At 33.7% G+C, this 16,517-nt stretch overlaps 1 protein-coding gene across 1 annotated transcript in view; it reads right to left on the bottom strand.

Moving 5' to 3' along the window:
- Window positions 1–16,517, bottom strand: part of LOC149542395 (DExH-box ATP-dependent RNA helicase DExH6-like) — a 108,924-nt gene that overhangs the window by 31,902 nt on the left and 60,505 nt on the right. The window contains exons 3-5 of the mRNA XM_089797335.1: window positions 12,738–13,047; window positions 12,480–12,554; window positions 12,261–12,305 (exon numbers count right to left, since the gene is read on the bottom strand). Of these exons, the coding sequence (XP_089653461.1) occupies window positions 12,261–12,305; window positions 12,480–12,554; window positions 12,738–13,047 (430 nt within the window). The remainder of the gene's footprint in view (window positions 1–12,260; window positions 12,306–12,479; window positions 12,555–12,737; window positions 13,048–16,517) is intronic.

The raw sequence follows: 16,517 nt of genomic DNA, 5'->3' as shown, positions 1-16,517 counted from the left end.
GCAATGTAACATTGCTATCCTTGCCATATACATGTTAGTAGGCTATTTTATTTGTGACTGTATATCAAATAAAAAAAAATTCATTTTTTTCTCAATTAAATTAATTTTGGCTTAAAAGATAAAACTATTAAACTTTTGGTTGGCTGATTTTTAAAAAAAGAAAGAAATTGCCACTATAGTTGTGACTGAATTCACAACACATTCAAATTTCTTGAGACGACAAATAAAGACACAAAAGGGCCATTGAGCATATGAAAAGAAGCAAACTTCAAAAAATATAATAGTTTATACAAAGAGGCCCCAAAAGTTCAAAGCACTAATCTGTGATGATAATTGGTGGACTTTTGCGGATACACTTTTGAGTATCACTTAACCCCTCTTGAATATAAGTAGGTTTGCAATGTGAGTTACTCATGTTTAGGTGCAAGATATAAAAACATGAACTCCACAACTACAAATAGGAAAGACATAATAACAGCTACAAAGTAAGAACCCTCGAAAAGATTTTTTTAGTACTTAACTTTGGGATAAACATTGGTATTTGTTTTATCTGAAATTTCACTAAGATCTCCTCTTATTCTCTATATTGTGCAACCACTATCGATGCTAAAACTTAAATCATGTGTAATCCATTTTCCTTATTTATGTTTGTCATCAAAAATTCTTTGCTACACAGCTCACATAATTCACCATCAGACTAATGTTTATGATTGAATTAGTCATCTCTAGTACATGGACTTAAACATAACCTTTTGAGTGTTGGACATCTTGTGGACAAGGGATATATTTTGCAATTCATTGAGATGACATATGTTATCAAAGATGAGAACAGTAAACTAGTTGGAACGAGTATAAGAACCAGAGATAATGTATTTCAATTGAATGCTACTAAGATAAGTTGTTTGATATCTAAGATTGATGACGGTTGGTTGTGGCACACAAGATTTTGTTATATTAATTTTGATAACATTGTAGAGATCAGTAACAATAATGTAGTAAGAGACTTGCCAAAGATTATGAAACCTTCTAACATGATATGAAAGGAATGTGCGATGGCTAAATAGAACTCATTTCCAACCAAGTTTCCCTACATCAGAAAAGTTGGAGATTGTTCATACAGATTTGTTTTATTCTACAAGAACTAGAGAATTTTATGGTGAAAAGTATTTCGTTCTTTTCATTGATGACTTTACAAGAATAATGTTGGTAGTATTTCTTACAAAGAATTCCGAGTCATTTAAGAAGTTCAATATTTTCAAGGCTAAAGTTGAGAATGAATCAGGATCGAGAATTAAATGTTTAAGATCAAATAAAGGAGGAGAATTTACATCAAACCAATTTAACATCTTTTATGAGGATAATGGAATCAAGTGGCATCTTTTAGCTCCTAAAGCACCACAACAGAATGGGATAGCTGAAAGATGGAACAACTCAGTAAGTGAAGTAGCTAGAGCAATGACGCTTGAAGGAAGTGTGGCACATATCTATTGGAGAGAAGCAGCTACAAAATCAATATACAGTATGAACAAAGTTTGGTAAGACACCTTATGAACTTTGGTTTGGACATACACCCCTAACATGAAATACTTTAAAATCTTTAGAAGAAAATGTTATATCAAGAGAAAAGATGACATAGCAAAGTTTGACCCTAGAAGTGATGAAGGTATATTTCTTAGTTATTCATTGAAAAGCAAGGCATATATATGTTATAATCATAAATTGTGAACAATAGTTGGGAGTGCAAATATAAGAGTTGATGAGAAATTCAAAATACAAGAGAGAATACTTGATTATGATTATGATAATGAAGCAAGCACTAGTCAAAGGCCTAACAATCAAAATGGAGAACAAGAACTATTCTATAAGACAAATAATGATTTGCAGGTATAGATTGAGAAACCTAGAGATGAACTTGAAGAAGCTAAAGAAGAGAAAAGGACACCAGAACAAGGGAAACCTAAATATCTTGCAAGAAATAACCATGTGGAATAGATCATTGGAAGCACAAATAGATGAGTAACAACAAGGAACAAGGTAAATGAAGAGATATGTTTGATTTCACAAGTTGAACCTAAGACAACAAATGAGGCATGTAAAGATGAATATTGGATGAAGCCAATACAAGAAGAACTTGATCAGATAGAAAAGAACAAGACTTGGGAACTGGTCCCTAGACCTAAAGATAATAATGTTATTGGCACAAAACAGGTATTACGGAACAAGATGAATGAACAAGGTAAAGTGATAAGAAACAAAGCAAGGTTGGTATGTAAGGGTTATTCACAATAGGAAGGAATTGATTTTGAAGAAACTTTTTCCCCTGTTGCAACACTTTAAACAGTAAGAATGTTTTTGGCTTATGCATCTAACAAAAACTTCAAAGTATATCAGATGGATGTTAAGTCAGCATTTTTTAATGGAGAACTTGAGGAAGAAGTCTGCATTGAACAACTTGATGGTTTTCCCCTAACTAAAGAAAAAGACATGGTTTGCAGATTGAATAAGGCATTATATGGACTGAAAAAAGCTCCTGGAACATTATACATGAGATTGGACAAGTGCTTGACAAGCTTGGGCTTCAAGAAAGGTAATGGAAACAACATGCGCTTAAAGAAGAATTCAGATGGTTTGTTAATCGTTGTAGTATTTGTAGATGATGTTATCTTTGAAGGCAACAATGAGGCTAGTGAGTAATTTTCTAAAGAGATGAAAAATGAAATTGAAATGAGTATGATTGGTGAGATGAAATGTTTCTTGGGATTACAAATAAATCAAAGCATGGAAATTTTTTATCTCAGACCAAGGATCTAAAAGATCTATTAACAAGATTTGGATTGGAGAACTGTAAGCTAGTTGGTAGACCCATGGTTACAATTTATAAATTATCAAATAAGAATGAGTCTCCTAGTGCAATGCAAACAAGGTAAAAATCAATGATAGAAGGATTGCAATATTTAACTCATACGAGACCAGATATAGGAATGTAGTCAAAACAGTTGTTAGATTTCAGGTAGATCCTAAAGAAACTCACTTAGCGGAAGTAAAAAAGATATTCAGATATTTGAAAGGTACATCAGATTATGAATTATGGTATGAAAGATCACATGATTTCAATTTATGTGCATTCATTGATGCAGATTGGGCAAGTAATGTGGATGAGAGTAAAAATAATAGTGGCGGTGCATTCTTCTTCAGAGGAAGATTGGTTTCTTGGCTAAGCAAGAAATAGGATTGCATTTCACATCTATAGAAAAAGCTGAATATGTAGCAGCAGCAAACAATTGTAATCAAGATCATATGGATGAAGCAGATATTGAAGGAAAAAGGTATTGAGTTTCCAAAACCTATTATTATTGATTGTGACAACATAAGTACAATAGGCATATCCAAGAATCCAGTTTTACATTCAAAGACAAAACACTTTGCTATAAATTATCATTTTTTTGAGAGAGAGTAATTGAAAAGGAAATCAGATTGGAGTATGTCAGTACAAAGAAACAAATAGCAGATATCTTTACTAAACCTTTGGCTAACAATACTTTTGAGAACCTTAGAGATATTCTTATGGTAATGTTCCCACCTATTTCAGCATAATCGATGCAAGGATTGCATTAGTCCAGTACAATTAAAGCACTATTCCAAAACCCTCATGGAGGTATGATAAGAGGAGATGAAATCGAGTTTGTTGTGTTATCATTAAGGTGGGATTACGAGTTATTATCTGTTTGATGCTGAATTTTCTTTAGTGATAAGTGCTAAAGCAGGTCTCTCAGACACAGAGTATCATAACCAGATCATATTCATCTTGGGTCTATCTCAAGGCAAGCCCTGATAGACTTGCAAGATAATCCTTTCACGACATCACTCCTTACAGGGTGAGCAGGATTCCTAATAAGATCTGAAGTTTTAATCCTATAACTAGGTGACTCTTACAAGGAGTTTGAAATACCTTAATCAGGTGTTCTTAACAAAACTTTTATTCTAGAATTTAACCAGCCTAAAGATACTCCTAGCTGGATATTCCTTGAAGAAGGTGGTGTATATGCTCCTAACAGCAAGTAAAATTATAATATTGTTATCAGATTTCAACTGTGTAGTTTTTAAGTTAAACTCATTGGACCGTGTTTCATGAGTAGTGGTTCACAAGAACCGAACCTATCTCTCATGAGAATGAATGGAGCACTTACAACTTATTGAAATGCCTTTAGAAATTGAAAAAGGAGGCTTCTCCTTTTGCTTTTTTTCCACTTTTCTAATTCAAAACTCTAAAAAGAGGGGAAAGCCTTCTTTTTAATTCATTGTTTTCCGTGTCATTGTCCTGAAGACATTGACCACATCTTTTTCAAGTAATAGCTTGCATCTGCTATCTAGTGTTTGTTTATGAGCAAGTTGCAACACTTTGGGACACATATCACGGATAATGTCTCTTGGTTTGAAAATCTGTGGTTTTGTGGAAGATACTACTAGCCATCTCAATTTCTTTCCATTGTTCCTTTCCACTGAAATTGTATACGTTTTATGGAAAATAAGGAATGGTCATGTATATCAAGACAAGGTCTTTACTATATCAAGCATGTACTTATTGTACAGGTTACCATTAAACTAAAGATGCGAGTTAAACAGGTTTATCAATCTTCTTGACAAAAGCATGTCCCCATTGTTCAAAGAAGACATTCAAGCAAGTTACAGAACAAACACTTAGAGACTTACTGAACAAGTCTTGTAAGAATCACCAAAATGAGCTTTGACGAGATTCCACAGTAATATATCTGGAGGTTACTCGCCAAAACTTTACTATAGCAGCAGGGAGAAAATTTACCCTCCCATTGGTGTTGTACTCGGAATTGATTCAATCAAGCTTGGTAGGAGCAAAATAAATAAGTATTAAGGTTCGGGATCAGGATGAACAGAAAGGAAATGAATGGTGTAAATTTAATAGTCAGTATAGTTGTTACTATACTTATATATGTGTTAACTGAATCAATGTATTTTATTTTCTATCCAGAATATAGGCTGCTTAAGGCAATGTAATTTTGCTATCCTCACCATATACATCATGACCAGAATATTTTATTGGTGACTGCAGATCAAATAAAAGCAAAATTATTTTTTTTCTCAATTAAATTGAACTTTTTTTAGAAAAGTAAACTATTAAATATTTGGTTGGCTTTTTTTTTTTGAATTAAATTGCCACTGTAGTTGTGACTCAATTCACATCACATACAATTGTATTCAGACAGCGTATAAAGACACAAAAGGGGCATTGCGCATGTGGTCAGAAGCAAACATCAAAACAATGAAAACATATAATAGTTTATACAAAGAGGGCCGAAAATTTCAAAGCACTAATCCGTGATGGTTATTGTTGGACTTTGGCGGATAACTTTTGAGAATATCACTTAACCCCTCTTTAATATGATTAGGTTTGCAGTGTGGACTAGTTGTGTTTTGGGGCAAGATATAAAAACATCAATTCCACAACTACATACAAGCAAGGCATAATAACAGCAAAGAAGTAAGACCCCTCAAAAAAAAATTTAACTACTTGAGACTTCGGGATATACATTGGTATTTGTCTTATCTGAAATTTTACCAAGATCTCCTCTTATTCTCTATATTGTGCACGACTACCAATGCTAAAACTTAAATCATGTGTATTCCATTTTCCTTACTTATGTTTATCATCAAAAATTGTTTGTTGCACAGCTCAAATTATTCACTGTCAGACTAATGAGTCTATCCCTTCATAATCATTGGAGCTGATAATATTGTTTATGATTGAATTAGTCATCTCTAGTACAAATTGCTTACATTCGAGTAACGCTGATGAAATTGTCTTCAATACTAATCCTTCAAAGTATTTACTAATGATGAAAGTTATTAATAGAACTAGTTTTAGATTATAAGCTTGGTCGGGATGAGTACCAAATACAGAGAATCAAAAAAGGGTAGATTTCTACTTGAAACTTTCTGTCGATACTCAATTTAGAACTTGTTTTGGCCAGAGCTTATTAATATTTGTTAACAATTACTATTTGATTGTTATACTCATCTCTCTGTCATACCATCATATTATTACATTACCACTTTAACATGCATCAGAAAAAGGAGGAGATAATTGTCACAGACACTCAATGATGTATATACATATGTAATAATTAAGCATAATAATTATTAATACATTTCTATGAATCAATTAATAATAATCCATACAAAATATGCTATGCTATTTGTGTTGTAATAATAACCCATATAAAATATATTATTATTGTTGTAATATTAGATTAAAATAATAAACAGTAAATGTTATCAATATTATCAATATAAAATATGCTATCAATATAATCAATATAAAAATATGCTATCAATATAATTAATATAAATATATGCTATCGATCACATTATCAATATAACGAATATAAAATATGTTATCAATCAACATATATAATTGACTAATCAAATAATCTTACTAATCCTATAATCTTATATTACCATGTTCAATCAAATAATATCTAGTTAAAATAAAATAATGCTAACATGTCAGTCATCTACTGGATCTAACAGGCATTCATAGCACATCCCATGTCAACGCTTGGGTGAGACTCTAAACAGGAGTCACGTCAATTCATTGGCCTACTTATATGTGGGATCCAATGTCATGTCAAATCAAGAACCATCAATAAGAAAGAAATATTGCACAGTAACACAGAGACGTGTCTCCTCAATTTTTTCCCCATGTCTCGAAGACGGGAAGACATTAGGGACTTGGGGACTCCGCACCCAACGGTGCCATATAACGAATATAAAATATGTTATCAATCAACATAAAATATAACGAATATAAAATATGTTATCAATCAACATATATAATTGACTAATCAAATAATCTTACTAATCCTATAATCTTATATTAACATGTTCGATTAAATAATATCTAGTTAAAATAAAATAATGCTAACATGTCAGTCATCTACTGGATCTAACAGGCATTCATAGCACTTGTCATGTCAACGCTTGGGTGAGACTCTAAACAAGAGTCACGTCAATTCATTGGCCTACTTATATGTGGGATCCAATGTCATGTCAAATCAAGAACCATCAATAAGAAAGAAATATTGCATAGTAACACAGAGACGTGTCTCCTCAATTTGTTCCCCATGGCTCGAAGACGGGAAGACATTGGGGACTTGGGGACTCCGTCCCCCCGTACCCAACGGTGCCACTAGATTCCACCACCTCTGTCGAGGATGGGGGACATCCCAGTGTTGACTATTTGTTGATTTGACTATTTATGTTTGATGTTTGATGTTCCAATTGAATGCAATGTTCAAGTATTTACTCTTTTACATCTTTATATCTTATATTGCAATACATCTTTTCATAACTAGCATCTTAAGTACCATATGTATAGTATATACAACCCCCCGCCGTCCCCAAATTAAGGTCCATGTGTCCCCCCCCCATCCCAGAAACTTGTCCCCCCGTTTCGCCATCATCCTATCCCCCAGGGCAGTGTAACTATGGGATATTGAATTTAAGGAAAGGAAATCAATTGAAAATAAAAGCAGAAAACGAAAAAAAAGATGACGGTGATCATAAGAGATGTCAACGTGTATAACAAGGGAAGTCAAGTGCTTTTTGTGTGATCAGTAATTAGATCAATAAAAGGTAAGTATTGCTAAAAAAGACTTAATAAGTCCGAGCATAGAGACACACTGGGAACCAAAGTTAAAGGTGGTGTGACCTAACTGAATTAATGTAAGACTGTATTTTTCCAATCATATGTAATAATATGGGTAAACCAAAATGATAACAAATACTCATATTGAGTAGTGATGCATAATTTTAAACTTAATGTAAATGACACTATTAATATTTCATGGTTGAATCCATAAAGAACTATTGTGTTAGCCCCACAATGGAGGAATAGCAAAAGGGGAGGAGTAAATCGATCGTCTTGGGGCAAAGGAATCCCAAAATGGATAAATATTAGGAGCCCCACATTGAGCGTGTCCAAACTCGAGCAACAGTAAATCTACCATCCATTGTGGGTTCTGATACATTGGGAGTATAGATGATACCTGGAATTGCTAATAGTATTAAATGATACTATTTATAAAATGATCAAATTAATTAAGAGTCAAACTCTCAAGTTCTCTATTTATATTCTAGGATCATTCACCAAACCCACATATTAGAAAGGGTCATCACAATGATTTCAACTGCAAGTAAAATTATGATATTGTTATCAGGTCTCAACAATGTCATTTTTAAGTCAAACTCATTGCCCATGATTCATGAATAATGGTTCTAAAGAACCTATCTCTCATGAGAATGAATGGAACACTTAGCACTTATTGCATCTAGGTGATGCTCACAAAGGTAAAGTAGTGGACCACAGAGACTCCTCCAAGGTTTTGCAAATGTGGTTGCAAGCAAAGGGGGTTTAATCTTGGAGAAAACTCATCAGTGGTTAAGCATGTTTCAGCTATAGTAGTAGTTTTGGGATGGATGACCTCCCAGGAAGTCTTAATGCTTCACCTCTATGAGCGTCACCTGGATAAAATGAGTGTTGAATGTTCTATTCATTCTCATGAGAGATTGTTCCTTGTGAACCACTATTCATGAAACAAGGGTCCATGAGTTTGACTCAAAAACTACACAATTGAATCCTAATAACAATATCATAAGCATTAGAAAATTAGATTTATCAATTGCGCCAAATTGCATCACTCTTGTCAAATCTAGATTACTCATCAACCTCGTGCAAGGTCAAGCATTCTACAACCAATGGATTCTAGGGATGCAAATGCTTCACTCTAATAGTGTTCTCCCCTATGTTGTTCTCAAGTGGAAGTCGCTTGTCAAGTTTTTGTATCAACTAATGGCTTCGAAGTTATGAGGTATTGGGCCTTATTGTTCAAGTAAACATCCTATTGTATTTCCAAATATTTGAGCATTGTGCTCAATAGTGCAAAAAATTATTTATTTTTTCTTCTTATAATGGCACGTGATTTCATCTTAAGTATTTTTTCGATTTTTACCTAGCTAGTTCCTCAAAAATGCATGCATTCTTAATATATTTATATATAGGGAAAAGTAGATTCCCTATTATAGTTCCCAAAATTTGAGTAGTGTTGAATAATTTATCTTCCAATATTATTTGGAATTTTTTCCTAGGTAGGTCCTTCAAATATGCATGCATTCTTGAATGATTTGTCTTAGGGAATTGAGGAGGATGACAAACATGATTAGCAAGTTTCACAAAATCAAAATTGACTTGGATATAGTATATGTTATTAAATGGAAATATTGAACATCCATGGAATGATAGCAATTGATATTAGTGATCAGTTGTAGGCTTGTTGGTTCTAAAAACATTATTCTATATAACATTTTTAACTAAGGAGCTGGGATTATAGTTGCTTGGGCAATTTTGGGTACCGCTTTGGTGTGCCTCTGGATGCATCCAATTTGGATTATGGTGCCTGCCTCTATTTCTCATATGTGCTATGCTTTTCAATTTCAGTATGTGTTTAGTCTTTAAGGTACCATCATCCTCTCACCACCATAAGAAACTAAGACAACTCATTTAACAAAGGCATCAACCTGCAATTTAGGGCATTTCATTACTGTTGAGGATCTAGTTTCTATACAAGTGGTTGCACTGTCATTTGAATATATTCTTGAGAGAAGCCTAGGCAATGAAGTCCATATTGCCATATATAAGTCCAACGGACCTTACATAATTCCATGGCTTAACTAGTTTCTAAGTTAGTGTTGACCGAGCTAGGTTGGCTAACGAAGGATTTTCTTGAATCAACGTATTTAGTTTGATGAGTTTATTTGTTAAGTCTAGCCGACTTAAGGGATGAATTTTGAATATTTGTAAGTGTATTCAAACCAACTTGTCAAGGCAAAAGGTAAAAGTATAAGGTCAAGTTGTGGGATTGAAAGACAGAAGCATGGGATTGAAAAGATAAACCAAGAAAGCAAATTGGAAGGATAGTAGAGTATCTTGAGTTGAGCGAGCTGAAAAGTTTTATCCAATCAAGGAGGATCAAGTATTCAAGCCAAAACAAAGATCTAAAATCAGCAATACAATTGGATCAGCAATCAGGTCATATAATTGTTACTCTCTAATAATTGTGGCAGCATATCAAATCTCTTAATAGAGTTAGCATAACAATTATTTGCCAAATCCTCTAACAAGGTGGCATTTCTAGATTGAAGTGTCTAAAGACCTCTAACAACGCCACTCCTAATGAGTGATTAAATCCTTTAATAGGGTCACACCTAACAATGTGTTTTGTAACCTTTAACAAGGTTGGCTCCTAACAAGGCTCACTTCAGAAGAGTGAAAACAATAACTAGTTGCAATTGGTGGTTTTTCCCGAATTGGGTTTCGACGTTAAATCCTGGTGTCATATTTGTTCATATTATTTGCTTTCTATTCTACAACTAAGTTAATTGTGGTTAAATAACATTAAACATCTTAAGAAGCATTTATTTCAATAATTGCTGAATAACAAAGATTCTTTGTTTGCTGAGTGATTCAGTGTTAACCGAGTTACAGCAGTATTTTCAGTTTTAGCAGAGTTTGGTTTTGATTTCTATTGACATCTAAGGGATATGGGATTTATTTTTGTGGTAACTAATTCACCCCTCCCCTTTCAGTTACTCCTCTTATATTTCCAACACGTTTGTCTAAAAGTATCTAAATCTTTCATCAGATCCATTTATGGGAACCTTGTAATTATTCTTTTTCATTTCTTCGGAATGCATCTCTTAGTGGAATTTTGTCAAACAATTCGGTGATGTTATCTTCAATACCACATTTTACATGCATGTATAATAATGATAATTATGCCCATCAACTCTGATGAAATTTCTCCTTCATTATGGTGGTATGATTACTGTAATCATTGTATCCCATGAGAAACTCACTCTCTATGGAATTTTGACAAGCATTTCATGGACAAAATTATAGTCCCGTTGTTTGAATTTATATCTTCTTCCAAATTCATTCTTTTGAGAGTTTCTCGAGCTATCTCATTAAATCTGTCCTCTGTAAGTCTTATAATCATTTCACTTGAGTATTTGATGTGGTGACTCAAATTTCTGAGCTCAACATTTCTTTGCATTTTGTCAAGCATGTCATGCCTTGCTGATGACCCCACATTTTATGTCTTTCAACTTGTAAATCACAACATTGATCAAGACATCTTCTCGAAGACTTGTGTATGCTTCCACATTGTGCATGGCAGTTTCATGATTTGACATTTGCATACAGCACTACTAGGGCCAGAGCAACTAGAACACCCAACAAAATTATTCTATCCTAGAATGGAAGTCTAAAACCTGTTCCAAACCTCCCATTCAGTACAAGCAGTAGAATGTTTTGCAAAGTGTCGTAAAATTTGTATTTGTTCCTGCCAACTGAATTTTCTTGAAAGTTCCAGAATCCTTATCAACAATTCATTTCCTTAACTACCTGCAATCATGTCAGTCCATCACACTATGTTTCATTGAGGTGTTCAATCATACAGTTCATATGCCTTGCCCGTAGGAGAGGACACATTCTGTCCACGCAGCACATGAAGGAAATTATCTGACAGTTGGTATCCATGTCGATAATCTGCTCATAATCTTTAGACTTTAATGGATTATTGGCTTTACGGCTGCAAATACAATTCCTTGAAAGTTTCCAAGAGGAAGTTGTCGACTTTTGAAAACTGAATAATGAAAACTTAAGGTTAAGGTTCGGGGGCTGAGTTTGGGTTGGGATTTCCAAAACATAAGATCTCAACCAATTTTTTGGGAAAGTTAAGATCTTAACTCTTAACTTTTTGGAAGTTAAGATTTTAAACAAAATTTACGATATTGACTAGATAATTAGAAAAGTTGGAGTTTGAAAGTACAAATGAGAAAAGTTAAGATCTTAAATCTTAACTTTTTGAAAAGTAATGATTACAACTCTAACTTTTGCACATAGAGGGAATGACTTTAAAATTCCAAATTGAACTTTTGCACAAAGGAGTCACTTCCAAGTTTTAAAATTTAACCCCCTTTTAATGTTTCAAAATAATTAAAACTTGTGCAACACAAGCTTAACAGAATCAATAAAAAATATCATAATGACATCATCCTTAAACACCTAAAACTGGGAGCAAACTACAAAGTAAATATTTGTCAACCAAAACTCAATGCAGAATAACAAAATCAATTTTGTTCTAAACCAAAACAAATTTCATACAAACCTGAGTGGTTTTACCACAGCCAGTTTCCCCTGCTATAAGCACGACCTGTTCTGGAAAGAAATAAGACACCACCAATGAAAGCTCAAGTTATTTAAAGTCTTAAGGAAAAATATTCAAACATGTATCAATATGTATAAATGCAATGTTTTATTTTTCTTGCACAAATTCAACAAAAGGCTACAAAAAACTTAAAACAAAAGCTGACACAGGGTAATTAACCTGGTTAGAGTCCACTGTTGATGTAATTGTATCCTTGAAAGATGAAATAGGCAACTTCAATCTTTCATTTGCTATCTATCACAGGGTGCGTAAGGATATGAGAAAAACAAATTTGCATTTCTAGATTTCAAACAAATCACCGAATTGACAGAAATCATAAAATACATTTTCTTTTCTATGTATGCTAAAATGCTCAAGATGGTGAGGAGATTTTCAAAATCAGATAACACTAAAATAATCCCAGCTACTTTCACAAACCTGTTGCAAAGTTGGGGATTTCTGAAGCCTAGAAGCAAGTATGTTCACTTGGGCTGCGATTTCAGATTGTGTCATAGAAGGCTTGCAAAAATTTAGTTCTGCAGTTCTGTCTAATTTGATAGGTCTCTTCTCTGCTACAGAAGATCCCTTAGCTTTTCCAGTAAACTCTTCCTCTCTTGGAGGATACCGAGAGAAAAGTTCACGGAGAACACCTTGTGTCTCAACAGAAAATGATAAAGGTGTTGCCTGTGATTGGCGCTGTTCTTTTGAAGCAGTTTTATAAACAGAAACACATCGGTTCTTTCCTTTTCTGCATGGTACAATCAAATTCTTCAATTAACATATGCATCTCAACAAAAGACAAGGATAAAGCAGAAGAAGAATCCAAAAGTTTATGTTATCTCATAAAATGACAATCCCTTACTTTAAATAGCCAAAATTGACTTATTCTAGAAGCATTTGCTAATGCAGAAAGGATGCTTATGAACAATTCAAGAAAACAATTTCAGAAAGGATATTTATGAAAATTCAAGAAACCACTTTACGAACCAACTGCCCCAAAAATCAACTGCACCAGTTCTATTACCAAAAATATTTGAACTGTAAAAGTGTGCCTTGGATATAGGCTTTTTATAGGATTGTTCTTTCCAAAATTTTAAGAGAATGGATTTTTAAACACATACAATATAGGCTAGTTGTCTTCATGACACTTAAACATAATACAGCTGGCTCCAAACCATGTTATATTTAATTTTGCAATTGCAAAAACACAGATATATATTGACAACTCATTACCACATGTATAATCAGTAGATACCTTTTCTTTCCCAATATGAAAGCCATAAAACCTCTGAATGAGTTAAAAATATTATAAATGTTATATTTGTGGACACAAATTATCAGTCAACGGTCGTGGATTTCAGAAGCATTGAGGCTATCCACCAACATAACATTTCCAAGGGTTAATAGTTTACCCATTGTAGAAAAAATCTTTCACAACAATAAACCATGACACCAAAAAGTTAAAAGTTTCAGAAAAAAATGGGTTAAGCTTAGGAAAAACTCAGGTTATGGTATTTAAAAGGTACGAAAAAAAATTCCAGAAATCAAAAATGCATTTCAATCACTTTTTTTTTGTCAAAATTCAGTTTGACCAATCTTAACCAAAAACCTGTTCCTTAACAAAATTATAATCAGTCTCCAGACCAAGTACTGATTAACTGCACTTTATCATTAATTTCTGCGGCCATGACTCTGCAAATGAATTCAGAAATCAAATGGGATTATCAGGAAGAGTATGGTGAGTTTACTTATCTCTTCGTTTATGGAAAACCGAAAAAATGTATAGATCTTATTACACCAATATTATGTTTCCTGCAAAATAAAATTATTTCATAGAACTTATTGTCTTGCATCTAATAATACATATCACAAGAGCATTATGACATGAAAAAATCATTAAATTGAGAGGTATGTTTTGAGCAGGACTATTGCCTACTGCACATACAAACATATCAATTAGATTCAATGTCAAAGAATAAAGATTAAATATCGATTATCTCTTGTTTGAATCATCAGCAGCGTGCATGGATGACTATTTTTTATAAGAGGTAAGACTCAAGGCATGGAGCATGTAGAAATCACACTAACTTTACAGAAACATCTGACATTTTGAGGAAAGAAACCAATTTTAAAAATCCTCATAAGCCAACTCTTAATTCCAGCCAACAGAGTCCTGACCTGAGAAACCATCTTTCCTATTGAAAGTATTAATATTGAAAAATATCAAAATAATAAATTGTCATAATGAGCAAGTACATGTATGAACTACAAAATAACAATGGACAAAATATCGATTATCTCTTGTTTGAATCAGCAGCAGCGCACATGGATTACTATTTTTTATAACAGGTAAGACTCAATGCGTGGAGCACGTAGAAATCACACCAACTTTACAGGAACATCTGACATTTTCAGGAAAATAACCAATTTTTAAAATCCCCATAAGCCAACTCTTAATTGCGGCCAACAGAGTCCTGACCTGAGAAAACCATCTTTCCTATTGAAAGTATTAATAGTGAAAAATATCAATAATAATAAATTGTCATAATGAGCAAGTACATGTATGAACTACAAATAACAATGGAAATAATTTTTAAAAGAGGAAAAAGGAAATTAACAGGAAGATACCTAGTTTACTCATCACAGCCTTAGCAGCAGTTCCTCTATTTCCAGCGATAATAACAGATGGTGCCAACTTAGCATCTGTTCTAACCACACAAGCCTCCATAACTCCAAGAGCTTAATAAGGACATGACATCAAAGCATATAAAACATGTCCTGCAACTAAAAGGCCATTACAGTGCCTCTCCATCACACTTATCCAAGTGGATTTCTTATGAACTATGAAACACACAAAGGTCTTACCAGTGGACAGTTAAGCACTAATCGTATGCTGAATGGTTCATGTCCACCTATAGAAATGACGCCACTATATCATCATGTGATGTTGACTATTTCATAACAGGATGAATTCTATCCAAATAACAGTTGGCTTGATCCTGTACATCTTTAGAAAGACAGAAAGAGCTACTTTGTCAAGGTATATATCTCATAGTATTTGACATCAAAAAGGCTCTTGCAATGCTATATCCCTATGTTACCCTCCCATCAGAGTCTGCACCCAATCCAGATCTGATTTGAGCCAGGTTTGCACTTCCATTCAGGATGTAATCAGAATCATCCTGGCAGGCATTCATGGAGCTGTGGGCTCACCCTATGTGAACTAAAGTAAGTAAACAACTTTTATCTTTTTTAGCTTTTTCGCATTTACTAATCATTTTTTCCTTCACACTATATAAATACAAAATCTAAAAGTAAAAACATCCTGAAACAGCACCAATGCAGCAAAGAACACACAAAGTCTCAGCCGTTCATATTCATCAGCAACGACTTACTGAAAGTTTGAACATGCAAGAGCTTCAGATATTATTGGTCACAACAATATGCAGGCATCTATGAGTTGGAAACTGACCGAATATTATATTCGAACTCTATCAAAGAAAAAAAGAGTCGTTACATGCACTTGATAAACACAAAATATAAAAGTACAAACCTTCTGAAACAGCACCAATGCAGCAAAGAATGCGCTAGGTATCAGACATTCCTGTCCATCAGCAACAAAGTATTGAAAGTTTTAAACATGATGGATATAGATTGATGCCCAACTTATCATTGATCAAGCAACTGAGTGAGCCGTTCATTATGACAACAGTGCGGCAGGTCATCTATGTTAGTTTATAGGATCTCTGATAGAAAGAATATCAGATTATATAAGACTTTAATTACTTCTTATTGTTCGCGTGCAGCAGGTGTATACCTTTGGAATGCTTCAATGTGCTTTGTCTGGAATGCTGAATGCTGACAGGAATGTATTTAATAATCTGCAATATTAATAATCTGCAATATTACTCTGCCGATACTGGGACTGCAAGTATGTTATGTATTGATATTGCCTTGTCCACCAATGAGAGTTAATACATATACAAAGTGAAGGGTCATGTCCCCGTAGGAGCATGACTATATGTGGCCAAAGGCCACATAGGGTCATGACCCTACGTGGTCATACCCATTAGTAATTATAATCAACCGGCGATCAAACTAATCATGTCCGATAAGACATGTTTTATATTACCTTGAACCTCAATTAATACATATTGATGGCAATGTAGTTTGGAGCCCGATCACTGATCGGAGATAACAAATGTTATAATATCAATA

This window comes from Cupressus sempervirens, chromosome 8 (genome assembly GCF_028749045.1).
Source record: "Cupressus sempervirens isolate cs-2001-9-10 chromosome 8, ASM2874904v1, whole genome shotgun sequence".
NCBI classification, from domain to species: Eukaryota; Viridiplantae; Streptophyta; class Pinopsida; order Cupressales; family Cupressaceae; genus Cupressus; species Cupressus sempervirens.
This window is presented reverse-complemented; position numbering and strand designations above follow the sequence as displayed.